At 41.5% G+C, this 13,379-nt stretch overlaps 2 protein-coding genes across 3 annotated transcripts; both read right to left on the reverse strand.

Moving 5' to 3' along the window:
- Nucleotides 1-1,583: 1,583 nt before the first annotated feature.
- On the reverse strand, nt 1,584-4,674 carry LOC117449716 (keratin, type I cytoskeletal 18-like). Its single transcript, XM_034087552.2, has 7 exons — nt 4,100-4,674; nt 3,379-3,461; nt 3,140-3,296; nt 2,819-2,983; nt 2,600-2,725; nt 2,240-2,463; nt 1,584-1,739 (listed from the first exon to the last, which is right to left on the reverse strand). The coding sequence occupies exons 1-7, from the start codon at nt 4,517-4,519 to the stop codon at nt 1,613-1,615; spliced, it is 1,302 nt and encodes a 433-aa protein (XP_033943443.1). The 5' UTR covers nt 4,520-4,674; the 3' UTR covers nt 1,584-1,612.
- A 1,145-nt stretch (nt 4,675-5,819) lies between these two features.
- LOC117449185 (keratin, type I cytoskeletal 18-like) lies at nt 5,820-12,548 on the reverse strand. Of its 2 annotated transcripts, none has more exons than XM_034086644.2 (7): nt 11,995-12,547; nt 8,915-8,997; nt 8,440-8,596; nt 7,351-7,515; nt 7,000-7,125; nt 6,588-6,808; nt 5,820-6,432 (listed from the first exon to the last, which is right to left on the reverse strand). In XM_034086644.2, exons 1-7 carry the CDS (start codon nt 12,439-12,441, stop codon nt 6,318-6,320), a joined length of 1,314 nt encoding a protein of 437 aa, XP_033942535.1. In that variant the 5' UTR covers nt 12,442-12,547; the 3' UTR covers nt 5,820-6,317. The 2 variants fall into 2 exon arrangements, with proteins under 2 accessions (XP_033942535.1, XP_033942536.1); XM_034086645.2 differs by having other exon boundaries at nt 6,404-6,432; nt 6,526-6,808; nt 11,995-12,548.
- Nucleotides 12,549-13,379: the final 831 nt, after the last annotated feature.

A 13,379-nucleotide genomic window follows, 5' to 3' on the forward strand; every position in this document is an offset into this window, starting at 1 on the left:
AACAGTCATAGGGCATATTAAATTGCACTGGAAAGTGGCACACATTTGGAAACTGTTACTTGTTATCAGATACAGTTAGGAAACCTGTTTTTATTTAAATCTGGCTTTTCACAGAATAATTAATGTTGCTGTCTATGGAAATTTGCAACTGAATATTTCCCAAAAATATGCCATTGTTTTGATGAATAGTGGATTTATTGGTAGAGGTTGAGTTCAAGTTGTAAAATTGTCCCCAACTGTCCAAAAATGTTCCGGACAATTTCCAAAATCTGTGTCTCTCCGCATTTCTAATAACAACACATGAACAGTCATGCAGTGATCCAACTCAGACCAAAGGAGGTCCGTTTCTATCACAGAGCACAGAGGAGTGAGACTGACTAATGTGAATGTAAATAAACAGAAAGCAGAGACCCTGGATAGCTTTGACATGGCATGGGAAAAGGGGCCTACTGCCTTTTACAAAACAGGGCTAAAGAACTGCAGGTCAGAATGGGAATTTCTCAGAGGCTGAAAGAATTTCCCGCAAACACAGCAGACTGGGGTGTGTCGAGGGGGTCGATGGCAGGAGGCCAGACATCTATGTGCATAGCAGGGACGTTGACTGTATGTGTACAGCCTTTTATATTGCTGTGTTTGTATGAATTGAAATCGCAAAGTGTATAAACAACAACAAGGGAGGTTTCACAGGTTAAAAAATGAAGTCAGATTGGATAGAAGTCTATGAGAAAATGACCCTTCTTCCCACTTGATTCACTACTTTAGTAAACATTTCTCTAATGGGTTTATTGCCTTAATCCCTAGTTTAATGTCTTCCATTAGACATAATAATAATTATTGTGCAAATGTTGGTCCAATTTAGAGTTCAATAGTTGATAAATGCTTTAGTTTAGGGCGTGGATATCTCATAATTTACAAAACGCTACCACTGCATCGCTTTCAAGGTATTGTAAAGTCTAAAAGAGACGAAAAGGAGTTGTCTGTCCTTTTTTTCAATAAGAACATGTTCTTGTAAGAATATTTTCCTTAACCCAAATTAGCATCCAAATTAAAATCATATTTAACACACATTACGAACCAAACTAGCTAGCTAGTGCTTTGTTTAGTTAGTTACCTTACTAGGGTCTACACTATGGTCCAATTATTGTCACATTTGGACCCAAAAAAAGTAAATGGTCACAAACCAATGGGTGAATTCACTGTCACAATGTCCACTTTTTTCATTTCGTATACTGTATAGATACATCAATTTAACTATGGAACAGATTCGGACTAGCTGTTGCCAGATATTTTCAGAATTTATACCAAGGTAAGCTAAGCTAATAAAGGTCCATCTTATCTTATCTTATCTAACTTGTGGCTTTTAGCTTCACATCAATTATACAGACATGATAGTTGTGTTAACGAACTCCCCCTAACTATCAAAAAGGAAGAACATTAGCACATAAGTTATGTGGAATAAATAATAATAATAATGTAATAATGCATAATGTGATTGTAATGATTATTTTGTTCTTTCGCACAAAGCTAAAAAAGAGTCACAAGCATAATGGCACATTTTTTTGTTCATTGCTTTTTATTGGTCCAAAGGGTTTCCCAGAACCCAGTGCTTAATTTACAGTACAGCTTTTTCACTGGATTTGACGTCCTTGCTCTCTGACACAATTTTGCCGTCCACCAAAGTCTGAGTCACCGTCACCACTTTGGTCTGGACCATCTTCGAGTCAACTGCATCCTCTGGCCTGGAAAAGGGAACAAAATAGTTCAATCAATCCAGGGTTGTTATTTGGTATAACTATCAAACATGTCCTTGCTTCTATAATTTAACATTGCATTGAGTGATGCGCAATATCTACTTATTGATTTTTTTTTTTCAATCTAAATTATTTTATGTTTTCCCTTTTTTTGTCTGTTTGCATCTTGCTCTATGAAGCACTTTGAGTTGCGTAGTTGCATGCTATATAAGTAAAGATGAGTATGTATTGAAATTAGATCCTTTTGGTCACCATGTTGGTATCAAATATGTAATTTCTCTTGAAGTGATCTGGTTTTACATGCTGTCATGGAGCAGTAAAATAAGGGATGGGAGTATTGTATGCTACCTATGGACAGCTTTTACTTTCCATATCAATGTCGCTTCATGTTTGCATGAAGCTAATTTGAATCAAATTTGCAAAACTATCCATGACATGAACAAAGCTCTAATATTGGTCAACGTTCTGCCTCCTCTCCTCATACTCACTGGTAGTCTGCCTCGCCGTCCAGCAGCCTTCTGTACTCGGCGATCTCGGCCTCCAGTTTCACCTTGATGTTGAGCAGGTGCTCGTACTCTCTAGTGCTATGCTGGATGTCAGTGCGGATCAGAGTGAGCTCCTCCTGCAGCCTCACAATGATCACGTTGTACTTCTCCATTTCCATGTTGTAACGAATTTCAATGTCCCGTAGCGTGGCCTCCAGGGAAGCTTTCTGTGAACAAAAAGGTTGATCATGCCTTTGATTGATGCAGAAGAGAATGGATTACTTAGCTTCATGCTAAGAGTTGGATAAAGAGATTGTTTCTATGATAATGCACTAATTATGTAAACAAGCACATAGTTCTCACCAGACTAAGTTGAGACTGCAGTTCAATGTTCAGTCCCTGACACCTTCTCCGAGTTTCAGAAATCACAACTGTGGCTTCCTTCAGAGCTGATGAGCTCTCAGTTACTTGAACCTGCACTTCTGTGATCTGTAAACACAACACAAATGAATGTAATATACACCACAAGCACCGCAAGCCAACTCAACAAATATGTGACAAATATCGTGATTGAATAATAACCTGAGATTCATGCCAGGTTTTGAGCTCCTCCTGGTTCTTCAGTGCTATCTTCTCATAGCTGGCCCTCATTTCCGCCATGATCTTACCCAGGTCCTGTCCTTTAGGAGCGTCAACATCAACACGGACGCCAACCTGGGTGATCTGGGCTCGCAACTCTGCAACATCCTGTTGAGGGAAAAAAGTCAGGGAGTGATTTCCTGAACAAGGTCAGTGGGGTCCTGTGCTAGGAGGTTGATGGAAAAACGGATTGTCATAATGGCGAGGTACTGAATTATATATTTTTTTTGTAAGGCCATATATTTTTTTATCAGTGTCCCTCACCAATTTATGGTTCTTCCTCAGGTTGATCAGCTCCTCCTTCAGAGACTCGATGTCGCTCTCCAAGTGGAGACGCATTACGTTGGTGTCATCCAGAAGCTTCCTCAGTCTGGCCACATCGGTGTCCACCACCTGACGCATGGACATTTCATACTCCATCCTAACCAGACATACTTTATATCAGACATGTTGACCCTTGATAGAGAGCCTGTTTCATTTTCTTAACAAAGCCGAACACTCACTTGACTCTGAAGTCGTCTGCAGCCAGGCTGGCGTTGTCAAGAGAGATATTAAGATGTGCGTTTCCCTTGATCATGTCAAATATCTGCAATACAGGAAGTTGTTCAATGTGGGAAATACAAACATATACTCATTGAAACGTTGTGTTTTCCTTTTTTTCCACAGTCAGTTAGATTGAGTGATTCTCACTTTGATATACTATGCAGATAAAATAACTGCCTCGATAACACACTGTAAGTCATAAAATAACAAAGCAGGTTATCTCTCATTGCTCCACAGGGAGTTGGAGATAAGACTGAGACTGTGAGTCAGTTTGAGAGATCAATAAACACTTTGAAGAGCCGGTGGTATAATAATAAAAGGCTTTACTTTTGACTTTTGCCCCAACATGATGTGAAGTTGTGGAGGGTATTGGAACGGAAGAGTATTGGACAGAGGATTGAGATCTTAGTCAAAAATAATTCTGCAAGAATTATTTAAGAAACGTACATTTTATTGGACAGTTTTGAACATTAGTTAGAGCCTATAAAAAGAAAATGTGTGCACAAGCTTGGAAACCCCATATCCACTTACTTGAAGATGTGTTTTAAACCATAAAACTAAGGAAGACACAGCTTTATCACTAGCTTGACATTAAGAAAACTTTGTGCTGTCACATTTAGTTTTCTATTTGGTAGTCTAAATAGGACACATCAAGTAACTAAGACCGACTGATTGACTCACCTTGGCCCTCAGATCAGCGATGATGGCGTTGTACTTGCTGAAGTCCTTCCCCTCCAAAGGGCCTTTCTTCTCGATGGTCTCCCTGATCTTGATCTCCAGGGTGCTGTTGGCCTTCTCCAGATTCCTCACCGTCTCCAGGTAGGAAGCCAGGCGGTCGTTCAGGTGCTGCATGGTTGCCTTCTCATTCGTGATAGCCAGGGATCCAGAACTCGACCCAGAAGACGTGGATTGGTAGTCATACCCACCCCCGAAGCTGCTGCCAACCCGTGTGCCGTTGGCCGTGGAGATCCTGATCCCATGGCCGCCTGCTCCTCCGCTGAAACTGTGGGCATAGGACCTGTCCATCTGAACAGGTCTTGGAAAGGGTGTCAAATGACCCCCAAGAACTTGAGAACTCTGGCGTCTATAAAGGGGCTCCATTGCTAGAAGAAGTGAGTTGATGAGTCAGAAGAAGAAGCTCTGGTGCGTCCTGGCACAGAGGGGTTCGGCAGCTGAGAGTGAAAGACGGAGACCAGCCACCAGGTCTTTTATATCGGTCTGCAAGGAAATATGTCTTCCTGCCACTCCTCTACTATCTATATTGCATTTTACCTTTAGACTTTTTCCTAGACTTTGACCAAAAACACCCAATATGAACATCCAGCTGACATCATAGTGTCTAGTAAACGTATCTATGGTAACTGTGATATCAACAGCATCTTAAAGCATAATGCCGGCCATGTTCAATATCTCTCTGGAGTTTATCCAGCAGGGAAATTGTCTTTATCAGTTATAAAGTATATCACTTTATCTTATTCCTCCCATATTATTTTTTGCATTTTTGCGCTTGTGTCCCAGGTCTGAATTAAACCTGGGTAGTAGTTTCTTGTCTACAAAGGCACTTTGGAGTCTCACTCGTTGTCCAGATACTATTTAAAACACATTAGTGGCCATTGTACGTGTTGTCAGTATCCAACATATGAGTGCATTCTGGGGACTACCTTTGATTGCAGATGAATTCCAATTTCGTAAATGGTGTACACATTTACTCACAATGTCAATGTTAATCATGAGTCAGTAAAGTTTTCTCAAAACTACGGTTTCAAACATATGTTTTTACTTAAGATGTATGTCTTGGAGTCAACAAGCTTGGATACTGGTAGATGTAAGGAACTATTCTGTTTATGAAATGTGTTGATACTGAGACGTATGTAGTATGACACCAGCCTTGTTTTCAAGCCAAAGAGGACACAGTGAAACGGGATTCAGTTGGAAAATAAGGCCTATCTTGCGCTTAACCATTGAGCGGCACTTTATAATAGGACAAGGAAGATTTTTACAACTATCACAACCACATTTATTCTATCCTTTATCTCAATGATCCCAGTAGAATGACCTTGTTCAGGCTGTAACATAATCTAAAATGAATTAGGGATCAATGTTTCAAAATGGTAAGGCACCATATCAAGCTTTTGGCACTTTTCAGTGATTTTAAAGCTATTAGTACACCTAAAAAGTGGTGAGGATTGAGACTGCGAGCTAAAGTTAAAAATGTAATAAAGGATTAAAGATGTAATGGTCACCATACATTAACCATTAAGTCACAGGGTTATTTGTTCCTATGTATTTATAGTGTCATACATGTTATAATTCTCAAAGGGTCATTTTTGGGAGTAAATTAGGTAATATATATCTGACATATTCTTTTTTGTTTTATACAAAACACCATGATCACACCAAGAACATTTCACCAATGGACTTTATTGAAATGTCTGAACATCACAGCGCAACAGACAGACAAAACTGGACAGAAAGAAAACCAAAGATGATGACATAAAAAATGTTTTACATTTATTTGGACTCTTTTATTAATTAAAAATATTCAATGTCTTCAATTGGTTTGTCTTTGAAAAAAAATCTCCAATTGTTCCAATTGTTTTTCCAAAAAAAGGCTCTAATTTTTCCAATTGTTTTAAACCTTGCAGGTCAACACTCAACACATAAATACATCATGATGAAATAAATAATATATGATGTGGTTTCCCTCCAATCCAGTTTTGATTTCATCAGCCTGTGGAACAGCTGCGTACCCAGAAAGTCAAATAGAATGGCAGCGTCTAACGCAACATTTACGGTTAGTGCTGTCAGATGAAAGCAGATAAAATGTAGCCAATCATAGGTTAGTGTTTTGATGCCGGGTTAGTGATTGTTGGGAATGTCATGTGGTTGCTTCTGGTATTCAAAGGTTCTTGGTTTCTGTGCTGGAGGAAACCACCTTCCCGTCCACCAGGGTCTGTGTGACGGTCATGACTTTGGTATTCACGGTTTTCTGGTCTTCCAAAGCATCCTGGAGCCTAAACGGACAAATCAAGAAACAAATTAATCGTCAGTAGAAGTTTAAATTGACACATTTTTAAGTATGAATCTTGCCTCTCCAGGTTGCTTACGTATGTACATATAAAATAGTTTTTTCTTGCTTTTGTCAACATAGAATCAGTTAGCTACGCACGTGAAGTCTTCCCCATCCAGCAGGCGTCTGTATGTAGCGATCTCAGCCTCCAGCTTCATCTTCATGTTGAGCAGGGCTTCGTATTCCTGCGACTGCTGCTGGATGCTGTTACGCAGCTGTGTGAGCTCGTCTTCCAGACCCAGGAGGATGGTGTTGAGAGCCTCAATCTCCATGTTGTAACGCATCTCTGTGTCCCTCAGCGTGCCCTCCAGAGACCCTTTCTGTGAAGGGAAAGCAAAGAATGGGTTAATATCGTGCAGTGAAGCCAACTCACTAGCGACAGCTCCACAGTGAGAGGTCACCGGAGTGTGAAGCTTGTGTCAACAAGAGAGACTTGAAGTGAGAGTGCTGAGTAAGCCATGGCAGTGTGTGTTGGGGTCAATGAAGCGTGTGCTGACTGTGTGCTTCTCACCATGCTCCTCTGGGACTCCAGCTCAATCTCCAGGGTTTGCATCTGTCGACGCAGGTCGTTCACCTCTGTGTGGGCTCCTTTTAGGGCCTCTGTGTTCTGGACTACCTGGCTCTGCACTTCTGTTATCTGAAAAAAGGATCAAGAATGAAATATTCAGGGTGTAGTATGGGCCATTACACTTTAGAGCGTATCCAAATCAAAGGGCGGATACTCGCATTGTGTTTCACTTTTGTGACATTGTAATTAGAAACACTCCCAACTCGGGATATGGGACCATCCAAAGAGCCTTTGAATGCACCTTTGGCCTTGGAAGTGGTATGAACTCTTTCTAGTTCCTTGTTAATGGTTTACCTGAGATTCGTGCCATGTTTTGAGTTCTTCCTGGTTTTTCTTTGCCATGTTCTCATACTTTGCTCTTATTTCTGCCATGAGCTGAGCCAGGTCCTGTCCTTTGGGAGCGTCAATGTCCACGCGGACTCCTGATTGAGCAATCTGGTTACGGAGCTCCATAACTTCCTAAAAAGGTGCAAATTGATAGAAGAGTTAATAGACACAATCACAAATATTGTGCGCTTCAAACAGTTCAAGTGGGTAGACTACAGCTTAAATCATGTGGATTCTACTACTACAGACTTTTTTCATTTAGCTGTGACCTAGCTGTGACTCCGAGCCTCTTCCAACCGTAATTACATTATGGTCAGGGAAATATACAGGGGGTGCATCTAGACGTCTCTTTGAGACTTAATTTCTTCAGTAAACAAATGGTTGCCTTGTGGCTTATCCACTTAAATTATAGTCATTTGAATTCCTTGTTTTTTTTTACTTTGCCAAATATGGATGGGAACCATTTTTAACGACGAGGCTTCCCACAGAATTCACACCCAGATATTTAAGATTTCTTATCAAACCTCCCCCCTCCCACTGATTTTTTTTCTTCTGACACTTTTATTGAAGAAAACCCTTCAGCCTGCCTGGATGTCCTGGTTAAAGTCGTGGCCTAGTCTGTAACATGCATACGTTCCCAACAGGTGGTGATGATGTTGAGGGGGATTATGGAGATATAAGTAAATATTGATTCAGTTCTTTAAAAGGTTGTGGCTGTTTGCTGTGATGGTCCAGAGGTCTTTACTTTGTTGGGGACTCATCACACTTTGTTGAAAGCAGCACTACAATGTCAACACTAAGCAGTTAATGGCAAAGCCCTGAAAACCTATTTTTCTAAATCAGGTTGTTAGAACAACATTTCATGTTATTGTCCTTGGTTTCAGATTAGATTTAAAGCTGTGACCATTATCAGCAAAAAATATGTTTCCCACAAGTCATAATTGAAATATATTTGTAGGGTTAGGGTTGGATTTCTTTATATTATGAAAAAACACTTTCGAGTTGAGGTTTGGATCTGGTTAGGGTCAGGGTTAGGATTGGGATTACCATACTCACATTTGCATGGTTCTTCTTGAGGTGGATGAGCTCCTCCTTCAGGGTTTCAATCTCGCTCTCCAGGTTCATGCGGCTCATGTTGGTGTCATCGATGAGCTTCCTTAGACCAATGATGTCCGCCTCCACAGACTGGCGGATAGCCAACTCAGACTCGTATCTACACAGGGCAGGGAAAACTGAATTACTCAATGAACTTAATTGCTGGTCACTTTGTCACCAACTATTTGTATTCAAGGTATCTTGCCTTTCCATTTACAGGGTCAATATTTGTTCAGCATACAATATTCTATACTATATTTGTGTTTGCTATGACATTAGCTTTATTACACGGAAACATCTCCCCCGGCTATGATGCAAAGGTGATGATTTATGACTACAAGACAGATCATGTATACATCCAAGAACCTATTCAGCGGTAAAGCAGGGTGTGCCCGCAGCAGTCTGGGTTAGGGTTTCCTGTCTCAGAGGGACTTACTTCACTCTGAAGTCATCGGCCGCCAGGCGAGCGTTGTCGATGTTGAGAACCAGACGAGCGTTATCAGAGGTGGAATCAAACACCTGAGACAAAAGAAAGAGGGGATTTAGATTGCAAGCTAAGGTACGGTGGCCCTGAAGTGCAAGTCAAAACAACATTTCAGAAAACGCCACAGCATTTCACAAAACACCACAGCATTTCAGAAAACGCCACAGCATTTCAACTTTTACGGAAAAAGTATTCCTTTAGGGAGAACACTTCTTGTTTGTGATTGGACAGAGCCAGCCAGAGAAGCACTGCTGTGATTGGTTGTTTTTGCTGCCAGTCAAGAAATTACGCTTCGTGCACCCGACAGCGCAACATGTCCCAAAACATCAGCCGTTAGCTGTTAGCACACAGAGCTTACAGCTCCTCATATCTGTTCAGAAACAAGACAAAAGTTAAACATGAACAAACCACAGACTGTCTGTGTCAGTCTGTGACAGACTGTCTGTGTCAGTCTGTGACAGACTGTCTGTGTCATGGTGAATACAGTCGCTGCTTTATTTCTGTCTGTATGATGTTGTTGTGAGTTTGGACGGAGCAGCTACAGGTTAGTTTATCCTGCTCAATCCAATCTCCATTCAGAAAACATTTGCATGGATATAAGCCCGCCCCCTCTCCAGCGCGTCTTGTTTGAATGACAGGAGTAAACACAGCTGACAGCCGCGGTGAAACCTGAAACTCGAGCGAATAGAGCAATGCGAATATTCGGGGCTTATCTCCATGTAAATACTATGGTAGACTACAACAAAATGAACATATTTTACCGTGATTTTATTGTAATACACGTTTCAAAATGATGCCGAAGTAACAACATACTGATACCGGTTAGTAAAAACCATGAATTAATGCTGTGACAAGTCTGCAGACAAGACGGCAGGCGAAAAACCTTTTAAAATACGTGTTTGGTGAATGGAGATCGGATCGATCAGGATAAACTAACCTCTAGCTGCCAAACTCACAACAACATGATACAGACAGAAATAAAGCACCGACTGTATTGGCCATAACGAGGGGTTACGTATGGTAACCCTTTGTTATATAAGCACAGACGGAGCCCTCTACTCGGGGCACTGTCTGTCCTATACCGCTCGCTGAAGAGAGGTGTAGGATGGCGGTCAGGAGGCGAGGCCTCCTTTTATACGGTGAGATGCGCGCGCATTCAGGTAGGCCCGCCCCGGGGCCAGCTACGTCTATAGAAGTCTCAGTAGGTGAATGCTTGCATGATAAGGTAGTACCCATAGAGTCCAGTAGAGGGCTCTGCCTGTGCTTATATGACAAGGGTTACCATACATAACCCCTCGTTTTGTGAAATGCTGTAGTGTTTTGTGAAATGCTGTAGTGTTTTGTGAAATTTTGTTTTGACTTGCACTTCAGGGCCACCGTACTAAGGATACGCAGACATAAATGTCCAATTACTACTCTGAAGAGATTTCACTACTTTAACATATTGTAAAAGTGAGGTTTGACAGAAAAAAACGATATGGATTCAACCAGGTCTGAATTCTAAAATGTTTTTATGCCAGGAAAAAAGGGTCAATATCTATGTAAAAATGGGGACAGTGTCAGCGGGCCGCTTCAGATAAACCAGATGGTTGCAGTATTTGCTTTATGTGTCACGGTCTGGTAGATAAGGGCAGGGAAGGGTGGCAGGGGAGGCATCCAGGTGACAAAGTCTACTAGCCAATCGGTGGCTGCCAGGCAGCAACCGTCCTCTCGGAGCAGGAACAGGATCCATCCAGTCAGCAGGGACGAGACAGGTGATTTGCATGAGGTAGATGGGGGTGGTGGTGATTGTGTGTGTGCGTGCATGTGTGTGTTTGCATGGATAGTTGACTGTGCGTGCTTTACCAGACTGGGCTGTTTTCACATTGACGTGAGAGTCTGTGTTTTCTCAGATGGGGGCTGAGGGCTTCCAGTTATTTGAGTGATTTTTGCATCACATCAAAAGACAAATTTGCCTTTTTTGACCCCGGGCTGTGTGGATAAACTCAGGCCCTCAGCTGTTAGTAGAGTAAACAGTTGAGAATGAAAAAACCTTGGGAAATAGTTGCCAAACTCCTTCTTGATTTTTTTCGATTCCATTTGTTTGTGTAACCATTTGACTATAGTGTTATCTGTTCAGTCCCACAAGGAAAACATGTAAAAAAAAACATGCTCTACATGGGCATGTACACTTTTCCTCACAGAGGACATATACAAATAATATTTTCTAATGTTGAACTGGTACAGTTAGAAACGGGGTTATCCAGTTGCTCCATTGGGCCGAATGGAATATTCCATTTGAAAACTATACTTTTTTTTGTCTGAATATAGAAACTGTAGCCTTGAATGAAATTTGCAAATCAGTGGGGGAAAAACCTTGAATGAATAATGCAATCTTAACTTTGAGTTCTTTGTGTTTTGATCGGGTGTTTCAGGAAAGTGTGAAATGATTTGCCTTATCAGATTAATTACATATAAAACACAGAACATAAAGAACCCCAACTTGAAAGATCCTATTCCCAAGTGAGTTTCCTTATCCTTATCAGCTTCTATTTTGTGTATACACAGTAGTAATGACTGTACTACCTGTTCAGTCCCATTGTGCTATTTCTGAGACACTCTTTGTGTTACACCGAAAGGAAAAAGTAGTTAAAGTCATGATGTATGGGCCTGTATGTTGGCCCTTTATGGTCTGTATAATCCCTGGCCTCTGTTGTTTTTCTCTGCTTTCCTGTCCCTCTGACCCCTGATGCTCCAACATTCCTCCACCATACTGTTTCCGGTTCAGCCCTGGGACCCCCAGAGCGGCAGTGGGCACTTATCCAAGCAGTAACCACAATGTGTTTTGTTGTTAGGTCAGATGGTGCCAATTTGATTGCTTAAAACCCATTTGAAATGCATATACCTTCAAGATGTATTGTGCCCTACACATTTTCTTCTACCAATCATACATCATATCATGTCAAAAACTTAAATGAATTCCCTCTTTCCATTCAAGCCCCTCTCTTTTACTTTAATTCACCACTTAATACATGCACACATGCCCTCCTCACCTTCTTCCTGAGGTCGTCCAGGGCGGCCTGGTACTTGCTGTAGTCTCTGAAGTCGGGTCCGCTCTTCTCCATGGCCTCCTTGATCTTAATCTCCAGCTGGTGGTTGGCCTGCTCCAGGTTCCTCACCGTCTCCAGGTAGTTGCCCAGACGGTCGTTCAGGTTCTGCATGGCAAACTTCTCATTGCCCATGACGTGGCCGCTGTTCCCGCTCACCTGCATGTTGCTGGAGAAGCCCCCAGCTCCTGAACCCACTCCCATCCCGGATCCCATCCCTGATCCCAATCGAGTGCTGCTGCTGGAGGAGATGCTGATGCGGCCCCCTCCGGCCCCACCATGGATAGATGAGGCCCTGTAGACAGGACCAGAGGTACGGCTCATTGACATGGCAGGAGGTCGGCTGCTGTTGGAGCTGCGCACAGAGTATGTAGACTGCCTGGAGGTTTGCATGATGCTGGAGGAGTTTGAGACTCAGTGAGAGAGGCTGTGAGTACGAGAGAGCGGCACAGGCTGAGGAGGCAGAAATGTGAGCTTACAGACACAAGGCAGTAGCAGAGGAAACTCTGTTTAACTATATAGACCTTGTGGGCCCTCAGGTCCGCCCCTCAAACCACTCCCCCTCACCCTGAGTCACCTCCCTCTTTTCCACTGTCCCAAACCGCAGACTCACGGCATGTCTTTGTCCTCCACAACCTTCCTTAGCTGGAAAGAAGGGAACACATTTCAAATACTTGTTTTGTTAGACATGAATAATATTAATTATTGCTCTCTTTCTAGTCTAGTATATCATTTTCTCTTTTATTATTTCAATTCCACAGAGAATTTAAAAAACAATACATTTATTTTTCTATGTGTATTAATAGTTTTTTGTACAACAATTGAGATCTGAGGCACTTAAGCCTATAATATATAAACCACAGACACTTACTGATGGTAAATAAGTAAAACAATGGTACATTCTGTTCACAAAAAGATTAAATTACAGCATCTAGATTTCCAAGGTATAACGTTTGTAGGGCTGATACAATATCAGATGTTCACTACACAATTAGCCTAGTTAGAACAATCACAACTTTATCATATTTTAATATCTATAGAGAATAAAACAAATATATTGCATTAGGTTATACACTTTTAATGTGTTGTTAAATATTGGGTTCTGATCGGGAAAAAAATATATATAATTGGCTGTATTTTGGTTCTAAAACTATACAGTTAGTGTTGTGCGGGGGAATCCAATAACTCATCAACGTTTAAGAAAATTAAGTTGCACAAACAAAATATTTCTAATTTTGCCACCAACGTTAGACTCATTAAAACACGTTATTGGCTTTGCGTCGCATTCCCCAGCCACATTTCAGCGAGGCATCATCACCTTTAGGGAAATG

This window comes from Pseudochaenichthys georgianus, chromosome 7 (genome assembly GCF_902827115.2).
Source record: "Pseudochaenichthys georgianus chromosome 7, fPseGeo1.2, whole genome shotgun sequence".
Taxonomy (NCBI): Eukaryota; Metazoa; Chordata; class Actinopteri; order Perciformes; family Channichthyidae; genus Pseudochaenichthys; species Pseudochaenichthys georgianus.